The sequence below is a fragment of the Hibiscus syriacus genome, unplaced genomic scaffold (genome assembly GCF_006381635.1).
Source record: "Hibiscus syriacus cultivar Baekdansim isolate YM2019G1 unplaced genomic scaffold, ASM638163v2 tig00116962_pilon, whole genome shotgun sequence".
In the NCBI taxonomy this organism is placed as follows: domain Eukaryota; kingdom Viridiplantae; phylum Streptophyta; class Magnoliopsida; order Malvales; family Malvaceae; genus Hibiscus; species Hibiscus syriacus.
This window is the reverse complement of record NW_024063488.1, coordinates 1,198,580-1,211,192: the sequence shown is the minus strand read 5'-3', so window position 1 is coordinate 1,211,192 and position 12,613 is coordinate 1,198,580. Positions and strand designations below refer to the sequence as shown.

The window sequence follows — 12,613 nt, the reverse complement described above, 5'->3', positions numbered from 1 at the left end:
ATTTCGAGAAGAGGACAAAGGGATCGAAGATGAGCTCATCAGGTCAGCATCTCCTTCCTGAAATTCAAATCAAAAAAATCTTGAATTTTATGTATTTTATGAAATATAGTTGGCATGTAAGATAAAAGATTGGTGTTGGAAACACTCTGATAAGTTTTGTAAATCAATATATTTTACATAATAGCAATTATTTGGTTTATTGAAAATGTCGAACTGAATTTTTATTTAATTATTTTATGTCAAAATAAATGATTTAAAAAGTCAATGTGACACATCGGATTCGTATTCGGGTCGGATATGGGATGGGGTGTTACAAGTTAATCTTTTAAATTAAATCAAATTTATCTTTTATTACTTAAGTGTATGATCTTTTATTACTTAAGTGTATGATGCTAAAATTCAGTGTCAAAACAAGATCAATGTACAATAACCTTTACTAATATATTTTTTATTTTTTAAAAATATATTTTTTATTTTTTAAAAATAAAATATTATTTTCTTGACATACAACACAAAGTGAAATCCTTAATTTTTTTAAAGAAAAATCATTAATAATATTTTTCATGTATTAAATTTATACACCAATAATACATTAAATATTTCATAAATTAAAAAGAATAAATGAAATTCATAAATTACGTGGTATTCAATGCGATCGTACAACACTCGGAAAGTTAAAAAAAAAAAAACAAGACAAATCCATAATTCTCACCAAAACAAAATTCCAAAGCAACTCTACGGTGATCTGATGTCCCCAACTATTTTGTATTGTCGTTACGAGGACACGTGTCACTCAGACACCTAATCGGTCACCATCGTTCTGCCCGTCCCCCTCCCTCTTTAATCCTTTCCCATACACCACACGTGCTGTCTTTCCGTTTTCTCCCCGGAGTTTACTCAAACCCTAAAAAATAATTACTCTCCGGTTTTTCTCTCCCCCCAGACACTCCCACCAACGTCCTAATCTGTCTTCCTCTCTAAGTTCTAACACGGTTTCGCTCAACAGCAAAGGGAACCTGTCCATATTTTCTACTCCTTTTGGTTGACTGAAGAAAGTTTTCGTTTTTTCAAAAACAAATCCATCGTTTTCTCTATCATCAACAAGGAACAGATAGAACCCAATACTGTTTTCTTTTTCTTATTTTTGTTTCCACCCAAAAATGTTCATGCTTCGCAACTCAAAATAAAGAGCTGGTTTTGGTTTTTTGTTCTTTTCAATAATGGGAGTTGTGACATCAACGATGGCGGCCAAGTTTGCATTTTTCCCACCTAATCCGCCGTCGTATACGGTGGTGGAGAGTGGAGGGAAGCTGGTAATGAGTGGGGTGCTAGCAAGGGAGAACGTCGATGTGTTAAAGGTGGGAACTAAGAGAGGGAATGAGGTGGTGGCTGTGTATATGAAGAACCCTGGAGCTGCGTTGACTGTTCTTTACTCACACGGGAATGCGGCTGATCTGGGTCAAATGTATGATCTTTTCAGTGAACTCAGTTTACACCTCAGAGTTAACTTATTGAGGTAAGTTTAAACCGCTCCATATGAGATTTTTAATTTATGGGTAATTTCTCTTTTCTTTTTTAATCAAAGTTTCCTCTTTTTTTTGCAGTTATGATTATTCTGGGTATGGGCAGTCAAGTGGGAAGGTATGGGTGCATATGGATTGTTATTTTTTAATTACACATACTGATTTGTTTGGTTGGTGGGGAAGAGTGGGTGAAGGAAGAAGTTTTTGCAGGTTGAATCTTTCATTTTGTAGGGATTGTAATTAAGAAGGTCTTCAATTTTTATTTGGTGATTTCTTTTATGATTTTCTAGATGTCAGAAAATGGGAACTTTTAGGAATTTATGTTATTTTAGCTGTTTTTAAGGTTTTGATTTAGAACTATAAATTGAGTAGTAGGAATATGTTAATGGAAAGGTGAATCTCATACTATCTTATGCATACTGTCTGGTATAGCTAAATCTTTGCTTATTTACACATAATAATGTTTACATCACACAATTTTTATTACAAAAAACGAGTTCAAATTCGTACTCTCAAGTTAATGATCTCAAATAAAGCATAATTCCTTGGATTATTCAGCGAAGACAGCATTGTTTTATATAAATCACTGAACTTGTTTGGTTTGGCTTAGTTCCGAACTTTGTAAATTAGTAAAATCCTAATAATATAGCATTTTTATTTATTCTTTTGACAGCCAACTGAGCAGAACACCTACGCCGACATAGAAGCTGTATATAGATGCCTTGGGGAGAAATATGGAGTGAAGGAGGAAGATGTTATCTTATACGGTCAATCAGTTGGGAGTGGTCCTACTCTAGATCTCACAACTCGGTTGCCTAAACTTAGGGCTGTGGTTCTTCACAGCCCAATATTGTCTGGTCTGAGAGTAATGTATCCAGTGAAGCGAACTTACTGGTTTGACATATATAAGGTTCTGCCAACTTTCAACGCACAATTATATAGCTTAATGTCTTAATCCGTTGTTACCTACCTGGTTTTAAGTATACTTTCTTGTTGTTTCTTTCCCTGTTCATGATGCAGAATATTGACAAGATACCATTGGTCAACTGTCCTGTTCTGGTAATCCATGTGAGTATTACCTCGATTTATTTGTAATATTTACTTGTCTTAGTTGTTGGTCATTTGTAATAGTTTGTGCACTATGAAAGGGTTCAATCAGTTACGGTGATCCATTGTTCAAATTGAAATAAAGAGAAAAACAGAGTGGTTGGCTGCATCGCATATGTTTCCTTCTAAAATATCTGTACTATTTCTTTATTTTTCCCTTGTATCTTTGCATATTCCTAGTCCCTATATTTTATGTGCTTGATAATGCATTTCCATTCTAAAGAACAATTGCTACAACAATTTTGAAGCCTTGTCAAAATTTAGGAACAGACCGTACGGACACTGTAGTTATGGTGTTTTTGGATGGGGCAATAGGAACAGATCCTTGAAATGCTGTAGTTGATAGTTGCTTGTTTGAATAATGGACTTGTAAATTTAGAAATCATCACATAATATACATTCTACAACATTTTTTTAAATTAAATAGATCTGATGAAAATTTAACAAACCTGATTGATATTTGAGGAAACACAGATGTTTAATAGATAAAATGGAAAATGGAATAGGTATCTTGAGTTGGAGAGTGAAATAGGAAGCTCCGCTGATCATGAGGAAGAAAAAGGAAAAAAAATGAGAATGGTAAATAGTTTTGTTGAATTTCACTGGAATTTGAAGAAGTTTCTGGTGTTTATGGAAACTGAGACCTGTTGCCAATGATAAGATTCTAGAATCTTTTATGTAAGAGCTTCTCTCCCATTTTTTGTTTTTGCCTTTTTTTTCACAGGTTTGCTTTCATTTTGACATCTTACATTGGTGAATAATCTGTAAACTAAACCCTTGGAGCCTAAACTAGACTAGCAGTTCGAGGGAAAAAAAGTACTTTTTGGATTGCCCCCTTATTTTTTCTCACTTCGACATATTACATTGGTCTATAAGTTGTGAACTGTATACTTGGAGCTTATAATAGACTGGCAGTTCGTAAAATATTTTTTGCGATTCCTCTTTGTTCTTATTTTGACATATTATGTAGTTCTATAAGTAAACTGTGTAGTTGGAGCCTATAATAGGAAAATACCTTTTGCAATTCCTCCTGCTTCCTACTGTTTTTGACGCTTTACATATAAATATATTCAGGAATTCCTTAAAATTTACCATTTTCGAGGGCTTTCATATACCGTTTGCTTGACTCTAGGATACTCCAATTGCTTTATCCAATATTTGAAAATGATGTTCATCCGGACACATGGATTGTGATGTTTGTGATTTGTAAATAATGTGATCAGACAATTAGGCAAGTTCTTTTATGTACATAATTTTCCTCGGGTGTTCAAATATCTTGTTAATAAGTGTGACTAGAAACTCCAAAAGGTTGTGAGTTGGAGTTGTCGGATATCTACTCAGTCAGTGACATTTATTCTTGAAATGATTGTGGTATGTCGCCGCAAATGCTATTGGAACGTGTAATCCGGAATGTGTCATTACCTCAAATGTGCTTGTTATGCTATCATTATTCACCTGTTTTTGTTGTATTTCAGGGAACGGCTGATGATGTTGTGGATTGTTCCCATGGTAAGCAGCTTTGGGAACTTTGTAAAGAGAAATATGAACCTTTATGGGTTAAAGGAGGGAATCACTGCGACTTGGAACTATATCCACAATACATCAGGCATCTCAAAAAATTCATTTCAGTCATCGAGAAATCTCATCTTAGAAATGGGTCTGCCCCACTTCCTGGTCAACCAGAGAAACCTCGTAACAGCACAGATTTCAGGGAGACATCCAGACTAAGCACAGATCAGAGAGAAAAGAGTAGGGCCAGTACTGACCAAAGAGAAATGCCAAAGTTAAGCACTGACCGTAGAGAAAAAGCAAGAACCAGCACCGAGAGAAGAGAAAAATCAAGAAAGAGTGTGGATCGACCTGACAAATTATGTAATGGCAGCTCTGACCAACCTGAGAAAGCAAGGAACAGTATTGATCGGTTAGTTTGAGTTCATGCTCGCAATTTATTTACCTTTGTTTTGAGTTATAATGTAGTGAGTCTTATGAAAAAGTGGTTTTATTGGCTGTCATGATTGAATGCTGCAGCTTTGGGGAGATGATTAGATCCGTTGGATTGTGCAATATCGGTTGTTTCAGGCCTACGACAACAACCATCTGAGTATTGGTAAAGACCAGTCTGCTAATTGAGGTTGTATTTTAGATTCCATTTTATTTAATTTGATTGGTCCATAGGGTTGTCCAGGGTGATACGAAAAAGCCTAATGTTTTATTTGCCATAACTGAAGAGATTTAATCAGGGCAAACGGTGTATCTTAATTGGTTGCACTTTTTAGTTAATAAATCCCTTCTCCATGCTCTCACCTTGTTCCATATGTTTGTATGCGGAAATGCTAATGTCTTTATGCCATTAATACAACGGTACTATGATAGATGAGTGGGATTGGTGGTTTTGCTGTCCATGCATATGTCTTCTCATTTGATCCACGCAGCATACGAGGGATTATGATAGTCTTTTAGGGATCGGTTTTAGGAAGATGAAGATGTTGAAATTCAGGAGGGGCAACATTCATCATGGAATCTGCCGAAAAGAGGGCCATACCATATATCAACTAGAATCCCTACAAGACATTGTTTGATGAGTTAGCGACGGTGAAACAGTGACTTACTATTTCAATCACTGGCATTTGTTGTTCCTCCTTATCATAATAACAAAAGCACTTGAATATGGTTTTATGTGAAGCTTGAGGAATGGCAACATACTTGGTTAAATTTTAGGTTCAAATGATCATTTAGTTATTGATGTTTGGAACTGGTAAAAAATTATGATTCTACATTATAAAATAATAATAAATTTTAATAATTTAGCTATTATTTTATAGTGGTTTGATAAATTTAGTAATCATTTATAGTAAGTTAATAAAGATTAATGTTCATTTTATAATCATTTGAGAAATTTTAAAATTCCAAGATATAAAATTAGAGAAAATAACCTGAGTGATCAAAAATATCTTATAATATACGATTTTAATTAATTTTTTATGGATTTGCCAAAATGACCAACTAAATCGCAATGCGATCGATAATTCGCAATGCGATCGATAATTCGCAGCGCAATCTTCGGTATCGCAAATCAGTTTCCAGATTCGCAACGCGATTCTGACTATCGCATTGCGATTTTTCAAATTTGCATTGCGATTTTTCGAAATCGCAATGCGAATATGTAAATCGCAATGCGATTCTGACTATCGCAACGCGATTCTGATTATCGCAACGAGATTCTGACTATCGCAACGCGATTCTGACTGTCGCAACACTGAATTTCAAATTCGCAACAGGTTTTAGTTTCGCAATACAAATGTTTTGGGTATATAACTACGCATCAGAAGCAACTCATAACCTAAATCCCTAAATAGCAACTCATTTCATCTCCATCTATCACTCTCTCCGGCGACATCCGTTCCTATATCCAACGACATCCTTCCCCATCCGGCAACAGGTTTTAGTTTCGCAGCTCGTTTGTTTAGTAAATTAATTTACAATAATGAAATCATCTAACGTTGATCATGTTTGGATAGATTTGTGTTTTGGAGGGTCATGGGAGAATGTTCATGGTGTTTTACAATATATGTCTTTACTCATGAATCTTCAACTAAAACTGTCATTAAAAAAGTTAACTTATGAAACTCTAATGTTACGTGTTGCAAATAAATTAAATTTAGAGCCCTTAAGTGGATTTAGGCTATCTTATCAGAGAAAATGTAAAGTTTATTTGTTAACTGACAATGAAGATGTTGAACGATTCATTGCTTACATTAGTGTTTCGCAAGATGATGTTACATTGTATGTTGTTGAACCTAGAAGTAGTGAAGTTGGGTCAGTAGCGGGTAGTAATCAACTAAGTTTTTCAACCCCAGTTTATGGTGCTCAAAATTTAATGGTTCCACCACAAATTCATCACCAAGCAAATTTTGTTTCACCACATTTCCAATATTAAACACAATCTCAAAACCCACAACATTTCCCTAATCCAAATCCCAATCAACTTTCAGCACCAAATTCCGGTTTTCGTATTGACCAGTTAGATGATGATGAGCCAACAGAAAAAATTGTGAGTACTAGTCAGTATTCGAAATTTGATCTTGGTCAATACCCGGACTTTGATCTTGGTCAATACTCGGATTTTGATGATGTTTCAGAAAAAGAAACAGACCTTGCGTGTAATGATTTTGATATTGGTCAATACCCGAATTTTGATGATGAAACAGCCGCTGCCGAGGAAGATGTTGTTGATGATAATGAGGAGGAAGTTACGACTGTGAATGAACATGTTGAACATCCATTCTGTAATTCATATAACCCTGAAGAAGAAAAAGAAATCCCCAAAGAAAAGTCCCCGAAGAAAATGCCACGGGAGTATAACTGGAATATGCCATAATTACTTCAAATACCGGAAGAAGAGTTGGTAAATATAGCAGTTGATTGTTACACAAAAATTATTCGTATCAAGAAAGATGATTGTTTTGATAGAAAGGAAGACTTGAAGATAGCTTTGTATACGAAATGTGTGGAAGATGGCTATCAACTAAAAGTTAACAAATCAAGCAAAGATCGTTTCGAAACAAGGTGTATGATTGACAAAAACTGTACGTGGCGTATGATTGCAAAGAGGATAAAAGATTGCGAAATGTTTCAAGTTAGGACTTTTATTGATAAACATACATGTTCAAAAACCCAAGTTTTTCCTCACTATAGACAGGCAAACAAAAAGGTGTTGGGTGGTTTTCTGGCTGAGTTAATGTTTTTGAATGGCAGAGTATATCGGGGACATGAAATTATGACTGACATGAATGCTCGGTTCAAGATTAGTATCTCATATTCTCAAGCTTGGAGAGCCAAATGTTATGCATTGGAATTGTTGAGAGGGTCGCCAGAAGCATCGTTTGCCCAACTGCTGGCTTATTGTCACAATTTAAAGCTGAAAAATCATGGGTCGGTAACTCATATCAAAACAGATAGAGATGGATGCTTTGAGTTGCTGTTTATCGCCATTGGTGCTGCGGTTAGTAAATCAATATAATTTTGTTGACTCATTTTTGTTAGTTACATGCATTTCACATTTAGATGATTATATTTCTTGTGTATATGATTTTGTAGATTCGTTCGTTTATTAATTGCATGCGCCCAGTTATTATAGTTGACGGAGCACATTTAAAAGGCTGATACCTTGGAGTAAACTTATTAGCAGTAGCCATGGATGCTAACAATGGGATACTGCCAATAGCTTACGGGGTTAGCAAATCTGAAACCTCTGATTCATGGACATGGTTTATGGGGCATCTTAGGGATTGCATAGGTCCTATTAGCAATCTAACAATCATATCCGATAGGGAAAACTCAATTGACAACGCTGTTAGAAGGTGTTTCCCATATGCTTTTCATGGACTTTGTGGTGTTCATTTGTATAGAAATCTAAAATCAAGGTATGCTGGTATAAAAAATCACAAATGGACATATTGGAAGGCTGTAAAAGCTTATCGGGAAGTAGATTTTAATAAGCATATAAATTGTTTAAGACGTGTTTTGCCTCAGTGTGCTCAAACACTAGAAGATGTCGGGTTTGAAAGATGGTCAAGAGTACATCAACTTGGAGCAAGATATGGTTTCATGACGTCTAATAGTGTAGAATCAATCAACACTCTAAGTCGTCATTCCCGGAAATTACCCATTACTATATTAATGGAGTTTTTTCGAGCCTCTATTCAACAGTGGTACTACAAGAAAAGAAACCATGCAGGTATTATTTCTTTAAATTCGTAACTTATCATATATTTTACTAAGTATTATTTATTTAAATTTATAGGAACATTGGAACATCGTGTTACACCATGGACTGAAAAAAAAGATAACGAAACGTGTTGTGAAGTCAACGTCATGGAGAGTTGAACCATGTTCAAACACTTTGTTTGAAGTACTGGATAATAACTTAAGTGGGCTTGTCGATCTAAATGCAAAGACGTGTAGTTGTATGAAATGGCAAACATCTGGTTATCCGTGTGGCCATGTTACTCTTCATCTAAACCAAGATGATTCAAGCGCATACGCTATGGATTGCTACACTACAAAAGTATATCGACAAAATTATGCCGAGATTATCTACCCTATTCCACATCCTTCTGAGTGGGACATATCAGATGACTTACAAACAGTTTTGCAACCAGCCATGGACATAAGGCTACCTGGCCGACCAAAAAGTCACGATCGTATACCGTCTAAGGGTGAAGAGAAGAAGAAATCGACATGTAGTCGGTGCAAGGAAAGTGGTCATACAAGGTTGACATGTGGATCACCAGTGCCATCACAATCATCTTTTCCTCTACCCAAATATGGATCCTCATCAAAATCCAAAGCTCATATGGTGTCAAGAAAAAGGCAATCAAAATCGCAATCAAAATCAAAATACCAATCACAACCGGCTTCACCTTTTGGGACTATTAACTTAGGTGATTTTTAAATGCAAACGTTGTATTATGTGTATTTTATGTGTAAACTTTTAACATTTTCAGTTAGGCATGTATTAGTAACTTGAGTTTGAACATTGCTATGATCTGTTCAGTTGTTATCACTTATTACACATTCATTTGAATATCGCAACGCGAATTTGACTATCGTAACTCAAAAATCGCAACGCGAATTTAACTATCGTAACGAAAAAATCGCAACGCGAATTTGACTATCGCAACGCGAATTTAACTATCGCAACAAGAATTTGACTATCGCAACGTGAATTTGATTATCGCAACGGGTATTCGACTATCGCAACCAGAAAATCGCAAAGCGTATTAGACTATCGCAACGCGAATTGACTTTCGCGTTGCGATTTTGGCTTTCGCATTGCGATTTTGAGTTTAGCGTTGCGAAAGTGTACCTTCAACAGGTCTTTTGCCTTCAATATGATGCAGATTGAAATCAACAAATCAACTTTTACATTTCAATCAATTAAACAACCACAAATAAGAATTATTTACACATCAATATTAAACAAATCAACTTTTACAAATCAATTTTTACAAATCAATTAAACAAGACAAAATTGCTAATAATTCTTTTTTTTTCCTCATCAATTAAACAAATCAGACTTTTAAGAATCAATTAAACAATCAAAAAAAGTGTACCCAGACAGTTGTTTATGCACCCATACATCAATTTCACGCAGCTCACTTCAGGATTAACCTGTAGAAACCAAACATTTGCTCAAACAATACTTTTTACACATCTAAAACCAACAAACAGCAAATTATTATTGAATTCTAGGTACTTAACAACACTTGCATTTGACTTACAAATTGTTTATGGACACTTTCATAACGCGGATGCAGGTAGGCAGCGTCTCGCATATATCGCTCTAGCCATAAAATGCCGAAACCACAAGCCTACTGCACCTCTATCTCTATCGGTGGGAGGTAGAAACTGTGTACTTCCTGTCGTCAAATGCTCCAAGCACATGCATACGAGAGGACCACAATCTCCTATGGCTTCCTACGTTTGTTGTGGCGCAGTCTCGTCTCTGATAACTGTAACATTGAACTTCTTTGGCTTCTTGTTTCCAGAATAAGTCCAATAATTAATCGAATCTAAGAATTTAGCCAAATGAGAGCTCCATCCCTTAATAATATCTCTCAAATCAGACAATGATATGTAATTTATCATGCTGTCATATACTATTGTCTTTAGGGATGGGAGCTGAAGCTCGACGAGAAGCCAATGAGTACGTTCCAAAACAGGGATAAACACCTGCATCGAAATGTAATAATTCAAATTGCGCACTTATTTATGAAAACCTTTAAAATATTTAAACAAATAAATATTAACCTTACCGACCTCCCACCATGCAGGATAAAGTTTAGCTTGTCCATTAGCCAACACATATGATTCCTGTCATTGATTCTTCAAGTGAACTACGTGAAAAGACGTCGGCATAATTGTATATCGTGTATTTTTTTATTTTTCTTCAATTTCCTTACTATTAGAAGACGTGACACCCATGCATCAATATGTTGTTTTACAAAAAAAACATATATTAGTGAATTACATAAATTTAAAAAAAATTAATCAAAATGAAATATAAGAAGAAATATAATACTTACCCCCATCGAAATAGCCATTGTCTTCAACCCCTAATAACACACCCCACCAAGACCGTTCAATCAACAAATGCATATCATCGTTGAGTTTGTATATGTCAGCGTAAAACCCTTGGCTCCGCTCATATAGATAAAAATCAACTGCGGTCTTAGCCCAAAGGGTATTATCCAGAATTATTTTCGGTAGTTGTTTCCTCTCCACTTCATCTGCCGGAATGGTACTGGTCGGTAACTTATACGAAAGCCAACAGTCATCTATCATGTCCGGCACATGAGGGGGTTTCTCAATAATTCGATATATTACGCCGTGTGAATCGGGCTCTAGAATGTTGGGAGAGACCTTTTCAACGATGACAGTGGCCTCTTGAACATTGGGAGGGGACTCTTGAGGGATGATAGGGGCCTCTTGAACGATAGGGGAGGCCTCTTGAACGATGACAGGTGAGTCGGGCTTTTTCTTACGGATTCTTCGCACTATTGGGGTGAACAGAGACATAATGGCACGTGCACGCCGTCTGATGCGTGAACTCCGTCTTGCAAGAAAAACCCGACGTAGAGCATCCACCTTAGCGGGCCGCTAAAAATAAATTAATACATAAATCAGTAAATAAACAGACATGATATTAAACAGTGAAAACAAAGACAAATATATTTCAAACTTGCACGGTATTCACCCAAGTCATTATTCTATCATTGTTCACAAAATGCATCAGATAACATTTCAGAAGTAATCAAAACATTTAAAATGACAACATATAGGTTTAGTGCATGTTCAATGACAACATAAAGAGTAGTAGTTTATTCTTGAAACTTAAATTTTCAACACTGTGAATTTAGTATTTATCTTTGTCTTTTGGTTGAAGTAATGCAATTCATTCAAGTTTCAATTTGCAGAAGAAGAATAGAATCTAAAACTTAAAATCGCAACACGAATGACTATCGCAATGCGAATTTGACTATCGCAACGAGAGAATCGCAATGCGATTTTTATTTCGAATTGTGATTCTTTCGTTGCGATAGTCAAATTCGCGTTGTGATAGTCATTTTCGCGTTGCGATAGTCATTTTCGCGTTGCGAAAGTAAACTATTCTTCTTCTGCAAATTGAAACTTGAATGGATTGCATTACTTCAACCAAAAGACAACCAAAAACAAATACTAACTTCACAAGGTTAAAGAATAAACAGTTTAGCAGTATTGGCAGCAACCGAATGAATCTACTAAGCAATCTAAGTGAAATAGTTAATCTAAGTGAAATGGTTAATCTAAGTGAAATTACGAGTAAATTTATCATCAAGTTAAATATGAAAAATATTAAACTTACCTCGTTGCGTAGAGTATGAACCTTATTCTACAACGATGCTACCATCTCACGTAGAGCGGCTACCTCACCACGTAAAGTAGACACCTCAACACACCATGCACCATTGTCACCACGTAAAGTACCGACCTCCTCACGCAAGGCATTGACCTCATCACGTAACTCCCCTAACTTATCCCGTGGAGGTGGAGGTGGAGAACAGGGAGATAAACGTCGTGGCATCTTTGTCGGTCGCCTATCATGAGGTGATGGTGGAGAAGAGGCTCGATGATGTGACAGAATAGGTGATGGCTCTCGTTGTGGAGGTGTATAGTCGGGTCGATCAGGTGATGGCTCTGGGTGAGGTGATGGCTCTTGAAGTGGAGGCTGCTCATCATCTGTGCCATCAAAAAAACGCTTACTAGCTTTCCACTAATCAGTGGCAAGCTCAGCTTCCGTCGGTGTCAGCCTCTGTAATGGAGTGTTGGCCTCCTAACAATATAAAAGCTCAAACAAAGTTAAACGTGTACTAGTAATAACTTGTTTATAAACATATGGTAGTATTTGTGTTAACTTACATTATTTATTGTCGTATACGGTA

General features: G+C 36.0%; 1 protein-coding gene across 1 annotated transcript; it reads left to right on the top strand.

Moving 5' to 3' along the window:
* Nucleotides 1-765: 765 nt before the first annotated feature.
* LOC120190017 (alpha/beta hydrolase domain-containing protein 17B-like) lies at nucleotides 766-4,933 on the top strand. Its single transcript, XM_039193145.1, has 6 exons — nucleotides 766-1,516; nucleotides 1,605-1,641; nucleotides 2,197-2,433; nucleotides 2,544-2,591; nucleotides 4,106-4,551; nucleotides 4,659-4,933. The coding sequence occupies exons 1-6, from the start codon at nucleotides 1,221-1,223 to the stop codon at nucleotides 4,729-4,731; spliced, it is 1,137 nt and encodes a 378-aa protein (XP_039049076.1). The 5' UTR covers nucleotides 766-1,220; the 3' UTR covers nucleotides 4,732-4,933.
* The last annotated feature ends 7,680 nt before the right edge of the window (nucleotides 4,934-12,613 follow it).